Source organism: Lotus japonicus, chromosome 3 (assembly GCF_012489685.1).
Source record: "Lotus japonicus ecotype B-129 chromosome 3, LjGifu_v1.2".
Taxonomy (NCBI): Eukaryota; Viridiplantae; Streptophyta; class Magnoliopsida; order Fabales; family Fabaceae; genus Lotus; species Lotus japonicus.
In genome coordinates this window covers 84,953,371-84,981,358 of record NC_080043.1, presented here as the reverse complement: position 1 = coordinate 84,981,358, position 27,988 = coordinate 84,953,371, and the positions used below count along the sequence as shown (strand labels likewise).

The following is a 27,988-nucleotide window of genomic DNA, read 5'->3' as shown; positions in this document are numbered from 1 at the left end:
TCTCAGCCTTCATTTTGGTTTGAGGCTTCCAATTCGCGATTTGATGGTATCTGAAAGCAACAATATAAACATTTAAGAGGCATTATCAGATAACCCAGAAGACTACACGTAGTATTTTTCCATTCGTTTTTAAAATATATGAAAATTATAACATATCATACTTAACAAATAATTTCCTATGGGAAGTAGCTAGTATGACCATTACATAAGACAATGCACAAGCACAATAATTTAAAAAGTCAAATCAAATTTTTGTCAGAAAAATATTGTACCCGAAATTGAAGACTTATTATTGTAGCTCTTAATACGGTATCTCCTATTATTAATCTCAACTCCTTCACAAAATCATCACGGGAAATTTGTTTGGCCTGAAAAAAATGACATGATATATTAGAGACATTTCACCAATGAAGACAGACTTGAAAGAATAAGATCTATTGAAAATACCTTGTATAATTCATGATACGCTATAATAAGACTCATATCACTAGAAGAAACACCAATAAGCATAGGAAAAGGCAGCCAAGGAGATTTTGGAATTTTTAGGCTGCTAGCAATCCTAATGGCAGTTATTCCCTGCTGTATCGCACAATAGAAAAGAGTTCATAATGTATACATTAAAACTAAACATTATAGGATTTAAAACCAGTAGAAAAATCTAAATAGCACAAAGTCACTGCAAGAATTGTGCACCAACATTTGAATATGTTAATCACGCAACCAACCTCACACATAAATAGATACATTTCTTAGGGTGTGTTTGGTTAGAGAAGAAAGGGAGTGGAAAGAAAAGTGGAAGGAAAGAAAGAGAAATGAAAGAAGGGGAAAGGAAAGTGAGAGGATTATTTAAGTTGTTTGATTTGAGAGAAACGAAAGGAAAGAAAGTGAAATTTTTTCTTTTCTCGTGATTGATTTGGTTGATAGGGAGAGGAAAGAAAGAAGATATAATTGTGAAATGACTTAAATACCCTTAATAAAATAAAATAAATATATTTTAAAGAAATTTTATTAAATAAATGATATTCTTTCATATTTTTATCTTCCAATAGAAGGCAAAAATAACAAAATATTAAATAAGAAAAATATTACTGGCCATTGTAATCCGTATTATTTTATGAAAATTCAAACTATGCACATAATTTGAGAGCTGTAAGAAAAAAAAACTATCGTAAATGCTTCTAGCATTTATATACGATATATAAATACATTGAAGAAAAAATATAGATCAACACTATACATTATATGCGATATATTATTAATATCATACATTAATATGTAAAAGATAGTAGATTGGATAGCCAATATCAAATCAAATCTCAGACATAATTAAGAAGAAAATAATCTCATCGTACCAAAAAGAAACAATAGCATCTAAGTTGATATTAATATTAGTAGTTTTTACACGTTAACAAGTCACTTTAATATGATATATGCAACCTTGACAAATGTTTCAAAAAAAAAAACCTTGACAAAAAAAATTGGTACACAGAACTTGTTTAATTTTGAAACAGGGGCAAATTGATCTTTCCAATTAAATTCACAAAAAGTGTTCTTTCCCTCCCCTTTAAAAGTGCAACCAATCAATGGAATTATGGAAAGAAAAGTTTTAGGGTAGTTTTCTTTCCATCAACAATCTTTCCATTTCCTTTCCACTAAACCAAACACACTGTTAAGGTTGAGAAGCATTAGGTGTGTCCAGTAACATAAAAAAATGTTTATATAATCATATCCTTAAAAATTGGCGACATATTTACCGGTTCCGCCCATAACTTCTTGCACAAAGTAAAAGTATATCGAGCTAGGAACTTTTGAATTTTTTGTGAAAAACAACCACATCATCTTTATCATAAAGAGAAATTAAAATTTGAAGAAAAAATATTTAAATACTAGGTAAAAATGTGAAAGCATTCTTAGATGAGAGAAGTAGCCAAAAATTTCGTATTAACATTGCATTTGAAATCATGAAAAAATATAAAATGAAAATTTCATCAAGTAACTTACACTTTCCACTGAAGAGGATGATTGTAACTTGTCACCGAAACTATGACTAGTTGAATTGGCCCCATAAGAATTGGCACCGTAAACATCATTCTTTCCCACAATTCCACAAAAATGGCCTGTAAATTAAACAAAACATCATGTATTACCATACATATTAGCAGCATGAATGACTGGTTGTTTCATTGAACCATAGTGAAATTACCCATCTGTTCAATGTATGAGAGCTCAATCACGAGGAGATAAAATTTTATGGACGAAATTCTTATTCCTTATACCAAAATCTTTTAGATTTTTTTTTTATCCAAATAGAGGCAATAAAAAACTAGTTTTCAATTGATAAACTCATTCAATACTAATTACATCATACCAAACGAAAAATTATGTCAATAACAAATATACAAAAATAAAATATAAAAATAAACTAAAGGAACAATGTATATTACCTTCAAAATCTCTAGAGACCTTGAAACTGACAATAAATTCTGGATAGATGTGAGTGTTTATGTTCATACTCCACACTATATAGTATCTTGGGCATTGGATACTATCCACCCCATTATCATATTCAGGGCTACTGGGTTGAAACTGGGTAGTGTCAGGGGCAATGTCAGGACGAATAGGCTCCATGTTCCCCATTATGACACGACAAAGGACTAAGTGTCGAACACCATTTTTGTCAATGTCACAATAACGTGCACTGTAAATATGAAATTTTTTAATTCTTTTATTAGTATGTAAAAGATGTTATTTTTCAAAGATCATATAAAAACTAACCTGGCATATGGGCAAGTTGAAGGTATGAAAAACGGTAGAAAGGGGGGGTTTGAATAACGTTTTCAGAACAAAACTTCCACCTTAAAGATTTTGACAAATCTTTCGAGAACTTAAATGCTAAAGATAAGAGATAGAAAAGCACACAAGGATTTTATCCTGGTTCACTTGATAAATCACTCAAGCTACTCCAGTCCACCCGTGAAGGTGATTTCTTCCTTCTTAGAATGAAGGCAATCCACTAATCAGGTAAGAGTTACAACTGCACTTGAAACCTACAAGTGACTAACAATTACACTAACTTAGCTCACACTAAGATTCACTCTCTTAGTCTTCTCTAGGATCCGATCAACCTTGATCTCCTAAAGGAACTAAACAAACTGTTTATCAAAGAATTGTTTACAAGAGATTTGCTTCTAAAAAGCTAATAGTAAACACAATGAATTTCAGATGAAAGAAAGCTTAGAATATTTTGAATAAGTCTTGCGCGTATATGTGTTTCTTTCTTCTAGCCGCTTCTTTCAATCTTCAGCCTCTATTGAAGGTATGAAAAACGGTAGAAAGGGGGGGTTTGAATAACGTTTTCAGAACAAAACTTCCACCTTAAAGATTTTGACAAATCTTTCGAGAACTTAAGTGCTAAAGATAAGAGATAGAAAAGCACACAAAGATTTTATCCTGGTTCACTTGATAAATCACTCAAGCTACTCCAGTCCACCCGTTAAGGTGATTTCTTCCTTCTTAGAATGAAGGCAATCCACTAATCAGGTAAGAGTTACAACTGCACTTGAAACCTACAAGTGACTAACAATTACACTGACTTTGCTCACACTAAGATTCACTCTCTTAGTCTTCTCTAGGATCCGATCAACCTTGATCTCCTAAAGGAACTAAACAAACTGTTTATCAAAGAATTGTTTACAAGAGATTTTCTTCTAAAAAGCTAATAGTAAACACAACGAATTTCAGATGAAAGAAAGCTTAGAATATTTTGAATATGTCTTGCGCGTGTATATTACTTCTTCTATTCTAGCCGCTTCTTTCAATCTTCAGCCTCTATATATACTCCAAGGATTAGGGTTGAGCGTTGCATGGGAAATGCTACCGTTGGAGGGCAGTTCTGGAAAATCCAGCTTCTGCTGTGGCTGAGAACGTTAGGTAGGTCGTCAGGAAGGTACACTTGCTTTTGTACTTGGATAGCGACTTGACCTTTTAACCTAGGAGACTTCTGATCAGGGGAATACTTCATATTGGAACTTGTGAAGCCGGTTGATCAGAGTCAGAGGGAAAGCACAGATCCTCTGACCATTGTATCTTCTGATTCTGAACTCAGAGGGAAGAACATGGCCTTCAGAGTTTCTTGCTTCTGGACTTCATAGTTTCCACTATTCAGCTTTTGGATCTTCAGAGTCTTCTACACCATCAGAACATCTGAACCTTCAGTGTTTCTTGGTTATCAGAACTTCTGGATCTTCAGAGCTTCTAGCGACTGAGTCCACATCAGAGTTTGTATAGCTTCAGAACTTCTGAAGCTTTTCCACTGTTCATACTGAACATGGTGAATGCGAAAGCGTTGCTTGGGTTACCCTTTATACACAGTACTTCTGATTTGTGTGAGATTGAGTTGAGGTCAGAGCCTGTAAATAGCACACTCAGAAAAACACGTTAGAGTACCACAATTGTTCATATCAAAAGGTTAACTTGTAATCATCAAAACATAGAGTTGTACTACTAGATCAAAACTTGATCTTACAATCTCCCCCTTTTTGATGATGACAAAACTAAGATTTTTGATGAACAATTCTTAAACATTAAACTGAATTCACTCAGAGTTTAGAGATATAGAATAAGACTTATCCTTATGTGAATAGTTTATCTTGCTCATTCTGAATTCAAGTCACTGCTTGATTCTGAGCTTAGCTCCCCCTGAATCTAATACTTGATGAAAACGTTAGTAAAGTCTAGATTCTGAGCTAAAAAATATAAGAGTTCAGAGTGAAAAGCTTATGACATAGATGAAAAACGAATAATCAGAGCGCATAAGTGATCAAAGTCATGGACAAGGTATCAGAGTCTTGGGTATCAGAGTCAACTTAGAATCACTTCAGAAGAAGTGAAATGTATTCCTTGTATTTGCCCAGTGACACATCTATGGTCATGAAGGTGGAACTCTTAAAATCTCCAAAAGAAAAATAAGTCACACTAACACATCTTACACATCAAAAACTGGGTTTACTCCCCCTTTTTGTCATAAGCAAAAAGCTTGGGGTGTGAAAAACTTAGCTTGAAGTACAAGGTACTCCCCCTTAGAGAAGGTCTAAGTTTAAAAGAAAATGAAAACGATGTAAGAATCAGAGTTAGGCGAAAATAAATAGAAGAGTTAATGCAAGGGATGAACGTTTACCACCGGTCAAGTGAGTAAATAGAAGGGCCAGTTACCAAGAACTTAACCGCGAGAAACTGTAAGAGCATTAACTTTCAGAGAGAAAGTGAAGCCTATAAAAAGCGTTGGAGAGAAAGGTAAGCTTCACACCTCGAATAATTTTCAGTAAAAAAAAATGGCATCATACAACGTAGCACTAGAAGAGCTGAGGAAGAAGGCCTTTGAAGAGGACTTGTTCCTGAACATCAGGCATCCAGAGGGTGCAACTACCATCGCGGAGCTGACACGGACACTGCTGGAAGAGGACCTGCGTCCAGAGTTGGAGAGAGACCTGAAGGAATTTCTTGCCTTCGTGGAGGAGGTGCAAGAACTCAGCCGGCTTGAACTCAAGCTGCTGGAAGAGAAAGAGTGTTTGGAAGAGAAGCTCAAGACTTCAGAAGAGATTCTGGAGAGGGATGAGCTAAAGATCAGGCTCAGCAACATCCAGCATGTACTGGATCGTCTGGAGAAGGATAGGTCAGAGCAGCGCCAGGAGTGCAGAAGAACGAGGAGAGATCCTCCATTCTAGATTATATGATGGAAAGAAATATGATGTAAACACAAAACAATTATGAATAAAACGAGTTTAGCAAACATATGTGACATAAGTATATAGTTATGCATATATAATCACAAACGAACAAAAGAGAATAAATAAATAAAAAGAAACAGAGTTTAACAAAGGAAAACAAAGGTAACGAAAAAGAAGAAAAAGAAGAGATCCTAAAACTAAGGTTTGTCAGTGCGTCGCAGAAGTTCCATCATCATTTGCTTCATCTCAATCAGCATGGATTCATGAGTGTCAAGACGTTGTTCCATGATGTCGAGTCTGGATGAGCTTGTCTGAGTAGAACTGGAAGGAACATTCTGAGCAGCTTGAGGATCTGGATTGGAAGCAGAAGCAGCAGGAGTAAACACAACTGGTGCAAGTGCTTGGCATCTAAGAGCTTCAGCCTCAGCTTCAAGTCGCTCTGCCTCAAGTCTGGCTTGTTCAGCTTGAGCTGCTGCTTGACGTGCAGCTTCTTCTGCTTGTTCTTTCTTTCTCTTGGCTTCTTCAATAGCTTCAAGAAGCTTATTTCTCTGTTCTAGTTCATGAAGAGCCACCCTTCTAGCAAACCTTTGCTTTGCAGCCTCAATCCTCTGACTTCCCTCTGCATGCAGGAGCTGCATCATAATCGGAACTTGAGCCACTAGCCAAGTGCTCAGATTGTTCCACTCATCAGCCACATTTTCAGCATTCTCACTGAGATCAGTCTGACCGTGCACATTGCGGAGCCTCAAGGAGGCTTCATGATAGAAGATATTGATGCACTCAGAGAGTGATGTGGGTTGGAGGTGAGTATAGGGAATTATGGAGAGGTTGGGTGCAGGAGAGGCTGGGTGATTGCTGCTATGAGCTTCAGAGGCACCTTGTGGAGAACCAATGTTAATCATGGGAGCATTGGGTTCAGAGGTTCCAAGGTGAGGGTCTGAAGTTTCAACCAGAGGGTGAGGTGATCTAACCGAGGATTGGTTAGACACTGATTGTTCGGGTTCAGGGTCTGGTTGAATAGGCTCTTGTTGGTCAGGGACAGGGTGAGCTTGTTGAACCAAAGGGTCTGCCTCTTGTAAGGGATTGGCCAAGATAGGTTCATCTGGGTCAACTAGACGTTCAGGTCTAGGGCCAGGATATCTCCTAGGGCTTGGACAAGTAAGGTAATATTCCTCTAAGGTAGACACCTTTTCTTTTCTAACCTCCATGAATTTTCTAATAGATTCAGAGTTATTGGAGGGAGAAGAATCAACAACATTGGTTGGAAAGGATACAGGTGTAAAGGCGGTTGAAGAGTCTGTATCCGTGGTTCTGGCAGCAGGACATGCTGATGCTCTGGGAGCAGAGTGATCAGACGTTCTGGGTTGTGGTTCTGTTTGGTTGGGCTCGGGTTGGTCATGGATGTTGGGTTCAGAAGATAATGGGTCGTACGGAATGGTAAGGAGAGAGGTTGGATCTTCTGACCTAGAGGTTTGGTTCTGAAGCAAATTCCAGAGAGGTGCTTCAGTAGGGGAAGGTTGAAAGAAGGAAGATCTTGGGGAATGTGGTGGAGAGGTGGTTTGTGCGGCTGGTTGGGATTCAGGAATAGGAGTGAGGGGATTTGAGGAGTGTTGAAGCAAGGCAGAAATAGGGAGTGCATCAAATAAATTCAAATCATCATCAGAAGCAAGTGCAGGCTTACTTGAATGTGCTGATGATCGAGTCACTCTGGCAGGAGGTTCAGTCCTTCTGACCACTGCAGCAGCTGGTTCCACCCGAGTAGGCTTCACCACGATTCTGACCTTCTTCTGCTTCTTCTTTGGAGGACCATCCTCACTATCACTATCATCACCATCATCAGGCTTTCTCTTTGTCTTCTTGACCAGAGGGACATCAGAGTCTTCAGAGGATTCTTCCAGAACCATCTTCCTCTGAGCTTTCTTCTTGGGAGGAGAAGGAAACTCTGGAGCTGGCGGCAGTCTGCTGAAGAAATCGTCAAGATCAATCTCGAATCCTTGAGCCCTGAGGTCTTCAACATAGCATCTGATGGCTTCAGGATTGTCTGCTTGGGTCCACAGTGGGTAGTCATTCAGAGGCATCCGTCTGCTTCTGATCTCAGAAGATGTGTCGTCATGAGCAGGAGCAATCTTCTTCTGGACCAAACCCATCTTCTTCAGGGAGTTTGCAGTGAAGACATCACTGACAATTGTGCTCAGATCCTCTGTGCAACCAGCATTGATCAAATCTTGCACCAAGTTGCTTTCAATGAGAAAGTCTGAGAGCAGCCTCCCAAAAGGGATATATTTGATTGCAGACTTGATGGAGGCGGTGGTGCGAGACTTCCGGATGCATTCCTTCAAGTAGGAGAACAGGAAGTAGGGAAGGCAGATCTTCTCCTGATCTTGGATGAAGAACAACATCACCTTCTGGTTGAAGTTGATGTAGTCTGGAGAACTGCCCTTCGGTCTCTGGTTTATGCAGTTGAGTAGGATCTTGTGCCAGATCCTGAGTTTGGGGTGAAGGTCCATCACCTTGTAACTCGTCTTGCCCGGTTTGAAGGTGGTGTACAGGGCCTGGTTGATTTTGTCTTTGGTGCTGGGTTTCAGCTTCGACTCAGTGAATTGGAACCGATACCCATAAGCAGTGTCTGCACCTAGCAGATTCACGAATGACTTCTCAGTGATGATGATCTTCCTGCCAAGAATATGAGATACCACTTGAGTATCATCGCAGTCGGCGTGCTTCCAGAATTCCTTGACCAACTTCTCATACACCGGTCCTCGAAGTCGGTTGAAGTAGTTTCCCCAACCTTGAGCTTGGACTTCAGGACGAAGATCAAACCCATTTGCAGCCAGGTTGTCGAGGTCGAATCTCCATTCTGCCAGGACTTGGAGTTCCTCAGGAGCAAATACGCAGTGAACAGCACAGCCCCGTTCTGCAATTGGAACAATCTGCTCTTGAGATTGAACTTGTTCTTGTGCCGGGTTCTCAGAGCCCCTTTGACCCGTTGCCAAACCAACTACCATGTGAGGGAACTGAGGTGCATCTGCAGTAGATCTTCTGGTTTGTCTCACCATTTTGAAGAGGTTGAAGGTTTGAGGTAGAAGATGAAGTTTGAAGGATGAAGAGAGATCGAGAGAGAAATCAAGAAAGAGGCGGTTTTGAAAAGCAGAGAGTGCGAGAGTGAAAACCGGAAGTGAACGAGAACGTGTGTGTATAGTGGGTTTTATCAAATAACCGTTGTTGATTCAAAAAGCACTTTAAGATCAACGGTTGAATTAAAGATAGATAGTAACAGTAAAATACACAATCACACACAGGAGATAAGCATATCTACACGCAATCATAACAGACTGTCACACGGGCACAAGGAATTATGCATCAGAAATTCTGACACACGTGTTGTTGTCTCAGCTTCAGAGTCAGTACCAGTGGGCACACACACTCTGATTGAGTTACCTTATGGACTAGACATCTTCTGATCAAGAAGTATCATAGTCAGAGGTTCTGATCCATCTTCACTCTGGACAAAAGTCCATGTTTAGATTTTTCAGAATAAAATTAAATCTATCCTCTGCTAAGGGCTTTGTAAAGATATCTGCCCATTGATGGTCAGTATCAACAAACTTCAGAAGAAGTACGCCCTTCTGTACATAATCTCTAATAAAGTGATACTTTACCTCAATGTGCTTTGCCCTTGAATGCAAGATAGGATTCTTACTCAATGAGATTGCAGCAGTGTTATCACAATAGATTGGGATATTGCTCTCAAGGATCTGATAATCCTCCAGCTGATGTTTCATCCAGAGCATCTGAGTGCTGCATATTGCTGCTGAGATATATTCTGCCTCTGCAGTTGATAGTGCAATGGTTGATTGCCTCTTGCTTGCCCATGAGACTAGATTGCTTCCCAGAAATTGACAATTTCCTGAAGTACTTTTTCTCTCTGTTCTATCTCCAGCATAATCAGCATCACAATAACCTGAAAGCTTATACTCTGATGTTTTCTTATACATCAAGCCAAGGTTAGTGGTGCCTTTCAGATACCTTAGGATCCTCTTAACAGCAGTTAAGTGGGTTTCCCTTGGATCTGATTGGAAACGAGCACATAAGTGAACACTAAATAATATGTCTGGCCTAGATGCAGTTAAGTATAGAAGTGAACCTATCATTCCACGATAGAGCTTCTGACATACTTTACCACTTTTATCTTCTTTCTCCAAAATGCATGTAGGATGCATTGGAGTCTTGGCCACTGTAGATTCCAGCATATTGAACTTCTTCAGAAGTTCTTTAGTGTACTTGCTCTGATGGATATATGTTCCTTCTGGTGTTTGATCAACTTGTATTCCCAGAAAGTACTTTAATTCTCCCATCATACTCATCTCAAATTCAGCCTGCATCATCTCAGAAAATTCTTTGCATAGAGATTGATTAGCAGAACCAAATATAATATCATCAACATAAATTTGCACAATTAAGATATCATCTTTATAAGTCTTGCAAAAAAGAGTTGTATCTACTTTACCCCTTACAAACTAATTCTCCAGAAGGAATGAGCTAAGTCTCTCATACCATGCTCTGGGAGCTTGCTTCAGACCGTAGAGTGATTTCTTCAATTTGAACACATGGTCTGGTTTCTTTTCATCTTCAAAACCTGGGGGTTGATGAACATAGACTTCCTCTGAGATATAACCATTTAGGAAGGCACTCTTTACGTCCATCTGATGTAGAACTATGTTGTGATTTACTGAGAAGGAGATCAACAGTCTGATTGCCTCCAGTCTTGCTACCGGAGCAAATGTTTCAGTGTAGTCTATTCCTTCCTGCTGGCTGTAGCCTTGAGCAACTAGCCTTGCCTTGTTTCTGACTACATCTCCTTTCTCATTTAGCTTGTTTCTGAATACCCATTTCGTTCCAATAACATGGACATTCTCAGGCTTCTTCACTAAGCTCCAAACATCGTTCTTGGAGAATTGATTTAATTCTTCTTCCATGGCCAGAATCCAATCCTTGTCCTGAAGAGCTTCATCTATGGACTTGGGTTCAATTAAGGACACCAATCCTTTCAGACTCAGCAAGGTCTCTTCAGAGGGTCTGAAGGCAGATCTGGTTCTGACTGGTTCATCTTTGTTGCCCAGAATCAATTCCTTAGGGTGAGCTGCAGTGATTCTGCTCTTCTTCAGAGTTTGTGAGTTAGAGGGACCAGCTTCTTCCTCTGGTTCATCTTCCTCTGGCTCAACTTTCTCTGGAGCTTTGCCTTTGTCAGAAACATTAATGCTTAAATCTGCAAACTTTTCAACTAGCTTTGACTGGTCAGAGTCAAGCTTATCATCAAATCTAACATGAATAGATTCTTCAATAGTCTTAGCATCAGTATTATAAAATCTAAAACCTTTAGATCTATCAGAATAACCAAGTAATAGACACTTAGAAGACTTAGCATCAAATTTATGCAATCTATCCTTAGTATTGAGAACATAACAAACACAGCCAAAAGGATGAAAGTAAGAAATGTTGGGTTTTATGTTCTTCCACAATTCATAAGGAGTCTTATTCAGAATTGGTCTCACAGAGATTCTGTTCTGAATGTAACATGTTGTATTTACTGCCTCTGCCCAAAAGTGCTTAGCCATGCCAGTTTCTTGGAGCATGGTTCTAGCCATCTCCTGAAGAGTTCTGTTCTTCCTCTCAACAACACCATTTTGTTGAGGAGTTCTGGGACAAGAGAAATCATGTGCAATTCCATAGGAATCAAACAGACTCTCAAACTTGACATTCTCAAACTCTCCACCATGGTCACTTCTGACACGCACAATCCTACAAGCCTTCTCGTTTTGCACTTGAGCAATGAAGGTAGAGAACACAGCATGAGACTCATCCTTGCGGGTTAGAAACTTTACCCATGTCCAGCGGCTATAGTCATCAACGATAACCATCCCATATCTCTTGCCACCTATAGACTCAGTTTTCACTGGTCCAAACAGGTCGATATGCAGAAGTTCTAACGACCTTGAGGTTGAGACAACATTCTTTTCCTTGAAAGGGACTTTTGTGAATTTGCCTTTCTGACATGCTTCACAAAGAGCGTCTGAAGCGAACTTCAGATTGGGTAAGCCCCTGACAAGGTTTAGCTTGCTCAGCTGAGAAATCTTTCTCATACTGGCATGCCCTAACCGTCTATGCCATACCCACTGCTCTTCATTAACAGACAGAAGGCACTTCACATTCTGAGCCTCCAACTCAGATAATCTGATCTTATAAATGTTGTTCTTCCTCTTGCTGTTAAACAGAACAGAGCCATCGATCTGACTTACAGCCCGGCAGGACTTTTGATTGAATATAACATCATAACCCTTGTCAGCTAATTGACTTATAGACAATAAGTTATGTGTTAAGCCGTCTACTAATAAAACATTATCAATGCATGGACTACTATCTACACAAATAGTACCAGTACCAACAATTTTACCCTTTTCATTTCCTCCGAAGCCAACTTCGCCTCCAGGCTTAAGTTTCAGCTCTCGGAACATACGCTTTTCTCCCGTCATGTGACGCGAGCATCCACTGTCCAGATACCATGATTGGTGTTTCAGTGGAGCTATCAAGGATATCTGCAACATAGATAATCTTGTCCTTAGGTACCCACTTTCTGGGTCCTCTTTTGTTAGTTACCCCAGAGGTTCTGATCACCTTGGGTGTCTCAACATAATATTTTAAAGGAATGTTTGCATGATATTTAGTCATAGAGAAAGATCCCTTTTTAAGAGGGTTTTTAGCAATTTTAGCAGGTACAGGATCAGGCAATATGGTACCAGAGGGAACAAAGCATTTATACAAGGATTTAGCTTTAGACACAGAAGGCTCATTTCTAATTGGTTTAGAATAGCCAATGCCATGCATTCCATTTCTGCTTACGCCATAGATCATTGAAGCCATTAAGCTTCTATCCACGCTTTTAGCTAGGAATCTTTGAAAAGACTTTTCATACTTAGATTCATTAGTACAATCAGAGGCATCACAGGCAACAATTTCTTCTAACTTCGCAATCTGGTTCTTAAGCACAGAGTTAGAATTTACCAAAGCATGATTTTCATTTTTCAAATCAGAAATAATTTTCTCATGTTCAGAAGGAGTCTTGGAGACAGCAGATAAGTTCTTTTTCAACTTTTTATGCTTAGACAATAAAGAGTTATACTTATCCATGATATCAGACAAAGCATGTTTCAGTTCAGAGGTAGAGAAAGAAGCAAATACCTCATTTTCATCGTCTGAGTTAGGATCTCCTTCTGATTCTGAGTCAGAGTCAACAGCTTCCTTTGACTCTGCTTCCTTGTCTTTGACAATTGCCATGAGTCCTTGGACTTCACCATCAGAGTCAACATCCTCTGACTCTGATTCATCAAATGTCACCATCAGACTCTTCTTCGTCTTGAAGTGCTTCTTTGGCTTCTTGTCTTTCTTCAACTTTGGACAATCACTTTTGTAGTGCCCAGATTCTTTGCACTCAAAACATGTGACTTCCTTGATTGAAGACTTCTTCTGGCCTGAGGACTCATACTTTCCTTTTGCCTTTCCAGAGCCTTTGAACTTGCTCTGCCTGTGCTTCCAGATGCGGTTGAGTCTCTTGGAGATCAGAGTCAGCTCATCTTCATCAGAATCTTCTGATGCTTCTTCAGATTCTTCTTCTTCAGCTTGAAGAGCCTTTGACTTCTCAACCTTAGCCTTTTCAGATTTGGATTTCAAGGCTATGGACTTTTTCCTCAGATCTTGCATCTCTGAGCGTTTCAGCTCATGGCATTTCAAAATGCTGATGAGTTCTTCTAAACTCATATTCTCAACGTCTCTCGTGAGCTCTATTGAAGTCACCAAAGGCATCCAACTTTCAGGAAGACACCTGATGACCCTTATGACATGATCTTTTGTTGTGTAGCTCTTGTTGAGAGGTCGTATGCCAGCTACAAGCAATTGAAATCTGGAGAACATTTCTTCAATGGACTCATTTGGCTCCATGATGAAGGATTCATACTTTTGGATCAAAGACAATGCCTTTGATTCTTTGACTTTCTTGTTTCCTTCATGAGACATCTTCAGAGATTCAAAAATGCCTTTAGCAAACTCACGATCTGTAATCTTCTGGTACTCCTCATAGGAAATAGCACTTAGAAGAATTGCTCTTGCTTTGTGATGTTGTGAGTACAGCTTCTTTTGATCTGCAGTCATCTCTGACCTTGGGATCTTCTTGCCATCTGCATCAACTGGACGCTCATAGCCATCCACAATAATATCCCAGAGATCTGCATCGAAACCCAGAAAGAAACTTTCCAGTCTATCTTTCCAATATTCGAACCTTTGACCATCGAACATAGGAGGCTTTGCGTTGTAACCATCTCTTTGAGTTTCACTGGTGGTGGCAGCCATTGTTTTTCACACCGGCCCGGATCAGTGAACACTGTTAGGTGTGGTAATCATAACTTGCGCTCTGATACCAATTGAAGGTATGAAAAACGGTAGAAAGGGGGGGTTTGAATAACGTTTTCAGAACAAAACTTCCACCTTAAAGATTTTGACAAATCTTTCGAGAACTTAAATGCTAAAGATAAGAGATAGAAAAGCACACAAGGATTTTATCCTGGTTCACTTGATAAATCACTCAAGCTACTCCAGTCCACCCGTGAAGGTGATTTCTTCCTTCTTAGAATGAAGGCAATCCACTAATCAGGTAAGAGTTACAACTGCACTTGAAACCTACAAGTGACTAACAATTACACTGACTTAGCTCACACTAAGATTCACTCTCTTAGTCTTCTCTAGGATCCGATCAACCTTGATCTCCTAAAGGAACTAAACAAACTGTTTATCAAAGAATTGTTTACAAGAGATTTGCTTCTAAAAAGCTAATAGTAAACACAATGAATTTCAGATGAAAGAAAGCTTAGAATATTTTGAATATGTCTTGCGCGTATATGTGTTTCTTTCTTCTAGCCGCTTCTTTCAATCTTCAGCCTCTATATATACTCCAAGGATTAGGGTTGAGCGTTGCATGGGAAATGCTACCGTTGGAGGGCAGTTCTGGAAAATCCAGCTTCTGTTGTGGCTGAGAACGTTAGGTAGGTCGTCAGGAAGGTACACTTGCTTTTGTACTTGGATAGCGACTTGACCTTTTAACCTAGGAGACTTCTGATCAGGGGAATACTTCATATTGGAACTTGTGAAGTCGGTTGATCAGAGTCAGAGGGAAAGCACAGATCCTCTGACCATTGTATCTTCTGATTCTGAACTCAGAGGGAAGAACATGGCCTTCAGAGTTTCTTGCTTCTGGACTTCAGAGTTTCCACTATTCAGCTTCTGGATCTTCAGAGTCTTCTACACCATCAGAACATCTGAACCTTCAGTGTTTCTTGGTTATCAGTACTTCTGGATCTTCAGAGCTTTTAGCGACTGAGTCCACATCAGAGTTTGTATAGCTTCAGAACTTCTGAAGCTTTTCCACTGTTCATACTGAACATGGTGAATGCGAAAGCGTTGCTTGGGTTACCCTTTATACACAGTGCTTCTGATTTGTGTGAGATTGAGTTGAGGTCAGAGCCTGTAAATAGCACACTCAGAAAAACACGTTAGAGTACCACAATTGTTCATATCAAAAGGTTAACTTGTAATCATCAAAACATAGAGTTGTACTACTAGATCAAAACTTGATCTTACATATATATATACTCCAAGGATTAGGGTTGAGCGTTGCATGGGAAATGCTACCGTTGGAGGGCAGTTCTGGAAAATCCAGCTTCTGCTGTGGCTGAGAACGTTAGGTAGGTCGTCAGGAAGGTACACTTGCTTTTGTACTTGGATAGCGACTTGACCTTTTAACCTAGGAGACTTCTGATCTGGGGAATACTTCATATTGGAACTTGTGAAGCCGGTTCATCAGAGTCAAAGGGAAAGCACAGATCCTCTGACCATTGTATCTTCTGATTCTGAACTCAGAGGGAAGAACATGGCCTTCAGTGTTTCTTGCTTCTGGACTTCAGAGTTTCCACTATTCAGCTTCTGGATCTTCAGAGTCTTCTACACCATCAGAACATCTGAACCTTCAGTGTTTCTTGGTTATCAGAACTTCTGGATCTTCAGAGCTTCTAGCGACTGAGTCCACATCAGAGTTTGTATAGCTTCAGAACTTCTGAAGCTTTTCCACTGTTCATACTGAACATGGTGAATGCGAAAGCGTTGCTTGGGTTACCCTTTATACACAGTGCTTCTGATTTGTGTGAGATTGAGTTGAGGTCAGAGCCTGTAAATAGCACACTCAGAAAAACACGTTAGAGTACCACAATTGTTCATATCAAAAGGTTAACTTGTAATCATCAAAACATAGAGTTGTACTACTAGATCAAAACTTGATCTTACAATCTCCCCCTTTTTGATGATGACAAAACTAAGATTTTTGATGAACAATTCTTAAACATTAAACTGAATTCACTCAGAGTTTAGAGATATAGAATAAGACTTATCCTGATGTGAATAGTTTATCTTGCTCATTCTGAATTCAAGTCACTGCTTGATTCTGAGCTTAGCTCCCCCTGAATCTAATACTTGATGAAAACGTTAGTAAAGTCTAGATTCTGAGCTAAAAAATATAAGAGTTCAGAGTGAAAAGCTTATGACATAGATGAAAAACGAATAATCAGAGCGCATAAGTGATCAGAGTCATGGACAAGGTATCAGAGTCTTGGGTATCAGAGTCAACTTAGAATCACTTCAGAAGAAGTGAAATGTATTCCTTGTATTTGCCCAGTGACACATCTATGGTCATGAAGGTGGAACTCTTAAAATCTCCAAAAGAAAAATAAATCACACTAACACATCTTACACATCAAAAACTGGGTTTACTCCCCCTTTTTTTCATAAGCAAAAAGCTTGGGGTGTGAAAAACTTAGCTTGAAGTACAAGGTACTCCCCCTTAGAGAAGGTCTAAGTTTAAAAGAAAATGAAAACGATGTAAGAATCAGAGTTAGGCGAAAATAAATAGAAGAGTTAATGCAAGGGATGAACGTTTACCACCGGTCAAGTGAGTAAATAGAAGGGTCAGTTACCAAGAACTTAACCTCGAGAAACTGTAAGAGCATTAACTTTCAGAGAGAAAGTGAAGCCTATAAAAAGCGTTGGAGAGAAAGGTAAGCTTCACACCTCGAATAATTTTCAGTAAAAAAAATGGCATCATACAACGTAGCACTAGAAGAGTTGAGGAAGAAGGCCTTTGAAGAGGACTTGTTCCTGAACATTAGGCATCCAGAGGGTACAACGACCATCGCGGAGCTAACACGGACACTGCTAGAAGAGGACCTGTGTCCAGAGTTGGAGAGAGACCTGAAGGAATTTCTTGCCTTCGTGGAGGAGGTGCAAGAACTCAGCCGGCTTGAACTCAAGCTGCTGGAAGAGAAAGAGAGTTTGGAAGAGAAGCTCAAGACTTCAGAAGAGATTCTGGAGAGGGATGAGCTAAAGATTAGGCTCAGCAACATCCAGCATGTACTGGAGCGTCTGGAGAAGGATAGGTCAGAGCAGCGCCAGGAGTGCAGAAGAATGAGGAGAGATCCTCCATTCTAGATTATATGATGGAAAGAAATATGATGTAAACACAAAACAATTATGAATAAAACGAGTTTAGCAAACATATGTGACATAAGTATATAGTTATGCATATATAATCACAAACGAACAAAAGAGAATAAATAAATAAAAAGAAACAGAGTTTAACAAAGGAAAACAAAGGTAACGAAAAAGAAGAAAAAGAAGAGATCCTAAAACTAAGGTTTGTCAGTGCGTCGCAGAAGTTCCATCATCATGTGCTTCATCTCAATCAGCATGGATTCATGAGTGTCAAGACGTTGTTCCATGATGTCGAGTCTGGATGAGCTTGTCTGAGTAGAACTGGAAGGAACATTCTGAGCAGCTTGAGGATCTGGAATGGAAGCAGAAGCAGCAGGAGTAAACACAACTGGTGCAAGTGCTTGGCATCTAAGGGCTTCAGCCTCAGCTTCAAGTCGCTCTGCCTCTAGTCTGGCTTGTTCAGCTTGAGCTGCTGCTTGACGTGCAGCTTCTTCTGCTTGTTTTTTCTTTCTCTTGGCTTCTTCAATAGCTTCAAGAAGCTTATTTCTCTGTTCTAGTTCATGAAGAGCCACCCTTCTAGCAAACCTTTGCTTTGCAGCCTCAATGCTCTGACTGCCCTCTGCATGCAGGAGCTGCATCATAATCGGAACTTGAGCCACTAGCCAAGTGCTCAGATTGTTCCACTCATCAGCCACATTTTCAGCATTCTCACTGAGATCAGTCTGACCGTGCACATTGCGGAGCCTCAAGGAGGCTTCATGATAGAAGATATTGATGCACTCAGAGAGAGATGTGGGTTGAAGGTGAGTATAGGGAATTATGGAGAGGTTGGGTGCAGGAGAGGCTGGGTGATTGCTACTATGAGCTTCAGAGGCACCTTGTGGAGAACCAATGTTAATCATGGGAGCATTGGGTTCAGAGGTTCCAAGGTGAGGGTCTGAAGTTTCAACCAGAGGGTGAGGTGATCTAACCGAGGATTGGTTAGACACTGATTGTTCGGGTTCAGGGTCTGGTTGAATGGGCTCTTGTTGGTCAGGGACAGGGTGAGCTTGTTGAACTAAGGGGTCTGCCTCTTGTAAGGGATTGGCCAAGATAGGTTCATCTGGGTCAACTAGACGTTCAGGTCTAGGGCCAGGATATCTCCTAGGGCTTTGACAAGTAAGGTAATATTCCTCTAAGGTAGACACCTTTTCTTTTCTAACCTCCATGAATTTTCTAATAGATTCAGAGTTATTGGAGGGAGAAGAATCAGCAACATTGGTTGGAAAGGATACAGGTGTAAAGGCGGTTGAAGAGTCTGTATCCGTGGTTCTGGCAGCAGGACGTGCTGATGCTCTGGGAGCAGAGTGATCAGACGTTCTGGGTTGTGGTTCTGTTTGGTTGGGCTCGGGTTGGTCATGGATGATGGGTTCAGAAGATAATGGGTCGTATGGAATGGTAATGAGAGAGGTTGGATCTTCTGACCTAGAGGGTTGGTTCTGAAGCAAATTCCAGAGAGGTGCTTCAGTAGGGGAAGGTTGAAAGAAGGAAGATCTTGGGGAATGTGGTGGAGTGGTGGTTTGTGCGGCTGGCTGGGATTCAGGAATAGGAGTGAGGGGATTTGAGGAGTGTTGAAGCAAGGCAGAAATAGGAAGTGCATCAAATAAATTCAAATCATCATCAGAAGCAAGTGCAGGCTTACTTGAATGTGCTGATGATCGAGTCACTCTGGCAGGAGGTTCAGTCCTTCTGACCACTGCAGCAGCTGGTTCCACCCGAGTAGGCTTCACCACGATTCTGACCTTCTTCTGCTTCTTCTTTGGAGGACCATCCTCACTATCACTATCATCACCATCATCAGGCTTTCTCTTTGTCTTCTTGACCAGAGGGACATCAGATTCTTCAGAGGATTCTTCCAGAACCATCTTCCTCTGAGCTTTCTTCTTGGGAGGAGAAGGAAACTCTGGAGCTGGCGGCAGTCTGCTGAAGAAATCATCAAGATCAATCTCGAATCCTTGAGCCCTGAGGTCTTCAACATAGCATCTGATGGCTTCAGGATTGTCTGCTTGAGTCCACAGTGGGTAGTCATTCAGAGGCATCCTTCTTCCTCTGATCTCAGAAGATTTGTCTTCATGAGCAGGAGCAATCTTCTTCTGGACCAAACCCATCTTCTTCAGAGAGTTTGCAGTGAAGACATCACTGACAATTGTGCTCAGATCCTCTACACATCCAGCATTAACCAGATCTTGCACCAGGTTGCTTACAAGGAGAAAGTCTGAGAGCAGCCTCCCAAAAGGGATATATTTGATCGCAGACTTGATGGAGGCGGTGGTGCGAGACTTCCGGATGCATTCCTTCAAGTAGGAGAACAGGAAGTAGGGAAGGCAGATCTTCTCCTGATCTTGGATGAAGAACAACATCACCTTCTGGTTGAAGTTGATGTAGTCTGGAGAACTGCCCTTCGGTCTCTGGTTTATGCAGTTGAGTAGGATCTTGTGCCAGATCCTGAGTTTGGGGTGAAGGTCCATCACCTTGTAACTCGTCTTACCCGGTTTGAAGGTGGTGTACAGGGCCTGGTTGATTTTGTCTTTGGTGCTGGGTTTCAGCTTCGACTCAGTGAATTGGAACCGATACCCATAAGCAGTGTCTGCACCTAGCAGATTCACGAATGACTTCTCAGTGATGATGATCTTTCTTCCAAGAATGTGAGAAACCACCTGAGTATCATCGCAGTCGGCGTGCTTCCAGAATTCCTTGACCAACTTCTCATACACCGGTCCTCGAAGTCGGTTGAAGTAGTTTCCCCAACCTTGAGCTTGGACTTCAGGACGAAGATCAAACCCATTTGCAGCCAGGTTGTCGAGGTCGAATCTCCATTCTGCCAGGACTTGGAGTTCCTCAGGAGCAAATACGCAGTGAACGGCACAGCCCCGTTCTGCAATTGGAACAATCTGCTCTTGAGATTGAACTTGTTCTTGTGCCGGGTTCTCAGAGCCCCTTTGACCCGTTGCCAAACCAACTACCATGTGAGGGAACTGAGGTGCATCTGCAGTAGATCTTCTGGTTTGTCTCACCATTTTGAAGAGGTTGAAGGTTTGAGGTAGAAGATGAAGTTTGAAGGATGAAGAGAGATCGAGAGAGAAATCAAGAAAGAGGCGGTTTTGAAAAGCAGAGAGTGCGAGAGTGAAAACCGGAAGTGAACGAGAACGTGTGTGTATAGTGGGTTTTATCAAATAACCGTTGTTGATTCAAAAAGCACTTTAAGATCAACGGTTGAAAATTAAAGATAGATAGTAACAGTAAAATACACAATCACACACAGGAGATAAGCATATCTACACGCAATCATAACAGACTGTCACACGGGCACAAGGAATTATGCATCAGAAATTCTGACACACGTGTTGTTGTCTTAGCTTCAGAGTCAGTACCAGTGGGCACACACACTCTGATTGAGTTACCTTCTGGACTAGACATCTTCTGATCAAGAAGTATCATAGTCAGAGGTTCTGATCCATCTTCACTCTGGACAAAAGTCCATGTTTAGATTTTTCAGAATAAAATTAAATCTATCCTCTGCTAAGGGCTTTGTAAAGATATCTGCCCATTGATGGTCAGTATCAACAAACTTCAGAAGAAGTACGCCCTTCTGTACATAATCTCTAATAAAGTGATACTTTACCTCAATGTGCTTTGTCCTTGAATGCAAGATAGGATTCTTACTCAATGAGATTGCAGCAGTGTTATCACAATAGATTGGGATATTGCTCTCAAGGATCTGATAATCCTCCAGCTGATGTTTCATCCAGAGCATCTGAGTGCTGCATATTGCTGCTGAGATATATTCTGCCTCTGCAGTTGATAGTGCAATGGTTGATTGCCTCTTGCTTGCCCATGAGACTAGATTGCTTCCCAGAAATTGACAATTTCCAGAAGTACTTTTTCTCTCTGTTCTATCTCCAGCATAATCAGCATCACAATAACCTGAAGGCTTATACTCTGATGTTTTCTTATACATCAAGCCAAGGTTAGTGGTGCCTTTCAGATACCTTAGGATCCTCTTAACAGCAGTTAAGTGGGTTTCCCTTGGATCTGATTGGAAACGAGCACATAAGTGAACACTAAATAATATGTCTGGCCTAGATGCAGTTAAGTATAGAAGTGAACCTATCATTCCACGATAGAGCTTCTGACATACTTTACCACTTTTATCTTCTTTCTCCAAAATGCATGTAGGATGCATTGGAGTCTTGGCCACTGTAGATTCCAGCATATTGAACTTCTTCAGAAGTTCTTTAGTGTACTTGCTCTGATGGATATATGTTCCTTCTGGTGTTTGATCAACTTGTATTCCCAGAAAGTACTTTAATTCTCCCATCATACTCATCTCAAATTCAGCCTGCATCATCTCAGAAAATTCTTTGCATAGAGATTGATTAGCAGAACCAAATATAATATCATCAACATAAATTTGCACAATTAAGATATCATCTTTATAAGTCTTGCAAAAAAGAGTTGTATCTACTTTACCCCTTACAAACTCATTCTCCAGAAGGAATGAGCTAAGTCTCTCATACCATGCTCTGGGAGCTTGCTTCAGACCGTAGAGTGATTTCTTCAATTTGAACACATGGTCTGGTTTCTTTTCATCTTCAAAACCTGGGGGTTGATGAACATAGACTTCCTCTGAGATATAACCATTTAGGAAGGCACTCTTTACGTCCATCTGATGTAGAACTATGTTGTGATTTACTGAGAAGGAGATCAACAGTCTGATTGCCTCCAGTCTTGCTACCGGAGCAAATGTTTCAGTGTAGTCTATTCCTTCCTGCTGGCTGTAGCCTTGAGCAACTAGCCTTGCCTTGTTTCTGACTACATCTCCTTTCTCATTTAACTTGTTTCTGAATACCCATTTCGTTCCAATAACATGGACATTCTCAGGCTTCTTCACTAAGCTCCAAACATCGTTCTTGGAGAATTGATTTAATTCTTCTTCCATGGCCAGAATCCACTCCTTGTCCTGAAGAGCTTCATCTATGGACTTGGGTTCAATTAAGGACACCAATCCTTTCAGACTCAGCAAGGTCTCTTCAGAGGGTCTGAAGGCAGATCTGGTTCTGACTGGTTCGTCTTTGTTGCCCAGAATCAATTCCTTAGGGTGAGCTGCAGTGATTCTGCTCTTCTTCAGAGTTTGTGAGTTAGAGGGACCAGCTTCTTCCTCTGGTTCATCTTCCTCTGGCTCAACTTCCTCTGGAGCTTTGCCTTTGTCAGAAACATTAATGCTTAAATCTGCAAACTTTTCAACTAGCTTTGACTGGTCAGAGTCAAGCTTATCATCAAATCTAACATGAATAGATTCTTCAATAGTCTTAGCATCAGTATTATAAAATCTAAAACCTTTAGATCTATCAGAATAACCAAGTAATAGACACTTAGAAGACTTAGCATCAAATTTATGCAATCTATCCTTAGTATTGAGAACATAACAAACACAGCCAAAAGGATGAAAATAAGAAATGTTGGGTTTTATGTTCTTCCACAATTCATAAGGAGTCTTATTCAGAATTGGTCTCACAGAGATTCTGTTCTGAATGTAACATGCTGTATTTACTGCCTCTGCCAAAAAGTGCTTAGCCATGCCAGTTTCTTGGAGCATGGTTCTAGCCATCTCCTGAAGAGTTCTGTTCTTCCTCTCAACAACACCATTTTGTTGAGGAGTTCTGGGACAAGAGAAATCATGTGCAATTCCATAGGAATCAAACAGACTCTCAAACTTGTCATTCTCAAACTCTCAACCATGGTCACTTCTGACACGCACAATCCTACAAGCCTTCTCGTTTTGCACTTGAGCAATGAAGGTAGAGAACACAGCATGAGACTCATCCTTGCGGGTTAGAAACTTTACCCATGTCCAGCGGCTATAGTCATCAACGATAACCATCCCATATCTCTTGCCACCTATAGACTCAGTTTTCACTGGTCCAAAAAGGTCGATATGCAGAAGTTCTAACGGCCTTGAGGTTGAGACAACATTCTTTGCCTTGAAAGGGACTTTTGTGAATTTGCCTTTCTGACATGCTTCACAAAGAGCGTCTGAAGCGAACTTCAGATTGGGTAAGCCCCTGACAAGGTTTAGCTTGCTCAGCTGAGAAATCTTTCTCATACTGGCATGCCCTAACCGTCTATGCCATACCCACTGCTCTTCATTAACAGACAGAAGGCACTTCACATTCTGAGCCTCCAACTCTGATAATCTGATCTTATAAATGTTGTTCTTCCTCTTGCTGTTAAACAGAACAGAGCCATCGATCTGACTTACAGCCCGGCAGGACTTTTGATTGAATATAACATCATAACCCTTGTCAGCTAATTGACTTATAGACAATAAGTTATGTGTTAAGCCGTCTACCAATAAAACATTATCAATGCATGGACTACTATCTACACAAATAGTGCCAGTACCAATAATTTTACCCTTTTCATTTCCTCCGAAGCCAACTTCGCCTCCAGGCTTAAGTTTCAGCTCTCGGAACATACGCTTTTCTCCCGTCATGTGACGCGAGCATCCACTGTCCAGATACCATGATTGGTTTTTCAGTGGAGCTATCAAGGATATCTGCAACATAGATAATCTTGTCCTTAGGTACCCACTTTCTGGGTCCTCTTTTGTTAGTTACCCCAGAGGTTCTGATCACCTTGGGTGTCTCAACATAATATTTTAAAGGAATGTTTGCATGATATTTAGTCATAGAGAAAGATCCCTTTTTAAGAGGGTTTTTAGCAACTTTAGCAGGTACAGGATCAGGCAATATGGTACCAGAGGGAACAAAGCATTCATATAAAGATTTAGCTTTAGACACAGAGGGCTCATTTCTAATTGGTTTAGAATAGCCAATGCCATGCATTCCATTTCTGCTTACGCCATAGATCATTGAAGCCATTAAGCTTCTATCCACGCTTTTAGCTAGGAATCTTTGAAAAGACTTTTCATACTTAGATTCATTTCTACAATCAGAGGCATCACAGGCAACAATTTCTTCTAACTTAGCAATCTGGTTCTTAAGCACAGAGTTAGAATTTACCAAAGCATGATTTTCATTTTTCAAATCAGAAATAATTTTCTCATGTTCAGAAGGAGTCTTGGAGACAGCAGATAAGTTCTTTTTCAACTTTTTATGCTTAGACAATAAAGAGTTATACTTATCCATGATATCAGACAAAGCATGTTTCAGTTCAGAGGTAGAGAAAGAAGCAAATACCTCATTTTCATCGTCTGAGTTAGGATCTCCTTCTGATTCTGAGTCAGAGTCAACAGCTTCCTTTGACTCTGCTTCCTTGTCTTTGACAATTGCCATGAGTCCTTGGACTTCACCATCAGAGTCAACATCCTCTGACTCTGATTCATCAAATGTCACCATCAGACTCTTCTTCGTCTTGAAGTGCTTCTTTGGCTTCTTGTCTTTCTTCAACTTTGGACAATCACTTTTGTAGTGCCCAGATTCTTTGCACTCAAAACATGTGACTTCCTTGATTGAAGACTTCTTCTGGCCTGAGGACTCATACTTTCCTTTTGCCTTTCCAGAGCCTTTGAACTTGCTCTGCCTGTGCTTCCAGATGCGGTTGAGTCTCTTGGAGATCAGAGTCAGCTCATCTTCATCAGAATCTTCTGATGCTTCTTCAGATTCTTCTTCTTCAGCTTGAAGAGCCTTTGACTTCTCAACCTTAGCCTTTTCAGATTTGGATTTCAAGGCTATGGACTTTTTCCTCAGATCTTGCATCTCTGAGCGTTTCAGCTCATGGCATTTCAAAATGCTGATGAGTTCTTCTAAACTCATATTCTCAACGTCTCTCGTGAGCTCTATTGAAGTCACCAAAGGCATCCAACTTTCAGGAAGACACCTGATGACCCTTATGACATGATCTTTTGTTGTGTAGCTCTTGTTGAGAGGTCGTATGCCAGCTACAAGCAATTGAAATCTGGAGAACATTTCTTCAATGGACTCATTTGGCTCCATGATGAAGGATTCATACTTTTGGATCAAAGACAATGCCTTTGATTCTTTGACTTTCTTGTTTCCTTCATGAGACATCTTCAGAGATTCAAAAATGCCTTTAGCAAACTCACGATCTGTAATCTTCTGGTACTCCTCATAGGAAATAGCACTTAGAAGAATTGCTCTTGCTTTGTGATGTTGTGAGTACAGCTTCTTTTGATCTGCAGTCATCTCTGACCTTGGGATCTTCTTGCCATCTGCATCAACTGGACGTTCATAGCCATCCACAATAATATCCCAGAGATCTGCATCGAAACCCAGAAAGAAACTTTCCAGTCTATCTTTCCAATATTCGAACCTTTGACCATCGAACATAGGAGGCTTTGCGTTGTAACCATCTCTTTGAGTTTCACTGGTGGTGGCAGCCATTGTTTTTCACACCGGCCCGGATCACTGAACACTGTTAGGTGTGGTAATCAGAACTTGCGCTCTGATACCAATTGAAGGTATGAAAAACGGTAGAAAGGGGGGGTTTGAATAACGTTTTCAGAACAAAACTTCCACCTTAAAGATTTTGACAAATCTTTCGAGAACTTAAATGCTAAAGATAAGAGATAGAAAAGCACACAAGGATTTTATCCTGGTTCACTTGATAAATCACTCAAGCTACTCCAGTCCACCCGTGAAGGTGATTTCTTCCTTCTTAGAATGAAGGCAATCCACTAATCAGGTAAGAGTTACAACTGCACTTGAAACCTACAAGTGACTAACAATTACACTGACTTAGCTCACACTAAGATTCACTCTCTTAGTCTTCTCTAGGATCCGATCAACCTTGATCTCCTAAAGGAACTAAACAAACTGTTTATCAAAGAATTGTTTACAAGAGATTTGCTTCTAAAAAGCTAATAGTAAACACAATGAATTTCAGATGAAAGAAAGCTTAGAATATTTTGAATATGTCTTGCGCGTATATGTGTTTCTTTCTTCTAGCCGCTTCTTTCAATCTTCAGCCTCTATATATACTCCAAGGATTAGGGTTGAGCGTTGAATGGGAAATGCTACCGTTGGAGGGCAGTTCTGGAAAATCCAGCTTCTGCTGTGGCTGAGAACGTTAGGTAGGTCGTCAGGAAGGTGCACTTGCTTTTGTACTTGGATAGCGACTTGACCTTTTAACCTAGGAGACTTCTGATCAGGGGAATACTTCATATTGGAACTTGTGAAGCCGGTTGATCAGAGTCAGAGGGAAAGCACAGATCCTCTGACCATTGTATCTTCTGATTCTGAACTCAGAGGGAAGAACATGGCCTTCAGAGTTTCTTGCTTCTGGACTTCAGAGTTTCCACTATTCAGCTTCTGGATCTTCAGAGTCTTCTACACCATCAGAACATCTGAACCTTCAGTGTTTCTTGGTTATCAGAACTTCTGGATCTTCAGAGCTTCTAGCGACTGAGTCCACATCAGAGTTTGTATAGCTTCAGAACTTCTGAAGCTTTTCCACTATTCATACTGAACATGGTGAATGCGAAAGCGTTGCTTGGGTTACCCTTTATACACAGTGCTTCTGATTTGTGTGAGATTGAGTTGAGGTCAGAGCCTGTAAATAGCACACTCAGAAAAACACGTTAGAGTACCACAATTGTTCATATCAAAAGGTTAACTTGTAATCATCAAAACATAGAGTTGTACTACTAGATCAAAACTTGATCTTACACAAGTAACATCTGCAAGAAGAACACCGGCGCCATATGTGCATTTGGTTGTAGATAGCGCACAATGTCCAAGTCCAAGCTTCACCATTTTAGATAACTCTCGTTCAGAAAAAGGAAGCCAAGCATATCGAACATTAGCATCTTCATGGAATTCTTTTGTAATTTTAGTTTGAGTCCGAAATAGCTCAAATCGGGCTTGCAATGATGCACTCGAGTAGCGATATGTGTCAATTATCTCAAAATTAGTACTACCAAAACTAATCATTCCATTAAGGAACAACTCTTGTACAAAATCCAAATCCAATTTCCCGTGTACAGATTCACTGTGAGCATCTAAACCTAACTCACCAACATATGCGTAATTCATTTTATCCTTCCTATTTACAACTTTTACTTGAGCTTCCTCAACTAAAGCACGAGACTCTCCCCTGCACTCTCTCAACTTGGATTCATCGATCACATTCACTTTGATATCAATATGTAATTTCATACCCTCATGTTTGAATATATAAGATTCTTCATCCTGAGTAGAAAGTACTTCAGGGAAAAAGCAACCATGTGCCTCATCAATGAAAGCAATGGGTTGTTGAAAACCATTTTTCAAGTTCATCTCAAACATGTGTAAAAAATCTAACATTAGATCACGACCATTTAACTGTATTTCCACTATTGTCTTATTTATTTCCAAATTATTCGTAACCAATTCAACAATGTCTTTAGGATAGTCCATCCATTCACCCTTATTATAGAACATCACACGTTCAGGTCTTCCTCTCTTCTTATAGCACAAATAATACCTAAGAAATGATTGCCCACTGTAAGACCGAATAATTGTCATTTTGCTTTCATCATCATTCAATCTCATTTTGTTGACAATGTTGCTAATAGGTGATGCAAATAATGGATCTTGACACATCATTAGTTGCGAAGCTCCATTTAAACGTGAAACACAATGAGTAGCTTGTTTTTGCTTCAACGTAATTCTAGCTTCCAT

The 27,988-nt window shown here is 40.3% G+C and overlaps 1 protein-coding gene across 1 annotated transcript; it reads right to left on the bottom strand.

The window, feature by feature from the left end:
* Window positions 1-2: 2 nt before the first annotated feature.
* On the bottom strand, window positions 3-27,988 carry LOC130744897 (inactive poly [ADP-ribose] polymerase RCD1-like). Its single transcript, XM_057597057.1, has 7 exons — window positions 27,007-27,988; window positions 2,776-2,797; window positions 2,445-2,698; window positions 2,002-2,117; window positions 448-579; window positions 309-368; window positions 3-50 (listed from the first exon to the last, which is right to left on the bottom strand). The coding sequence occupies exons 1-7, from the start codon at window positions 27,986-27,988 to the stop codon at window positions 3-5; spliced, it is 1,614 nt and encodes a 537-aa protein (XP_057453040.1).

What these genes read in the sequence shown, in the direction of transcription:
- LOC130744897 (XM_057597057.1), bottom strand. Translation starts at nt 27,988, where the DNA reads ATGGAAGCTAGAATTACGTTGAAGCAAAAACAAGCTACTCATTGTGTT. An exon ending in CGCCGGTGTTCTTCTTGCAG is followed by an intron (nt 2,798 to 27,006) that starts ATGTTACTTGTG and finishes CGTTTTTCATAC; the next exon opens with CTTCAACTTGCCCATATGCC. An exon ending in GATTAATAATAGGAGATACC is followed by an intron (nt 51 to 308) that starts GTATTAAGAGCT and finishes TGTTGCTTTCAG; the next exon opens with ATACCATCAAATCGCGAATT.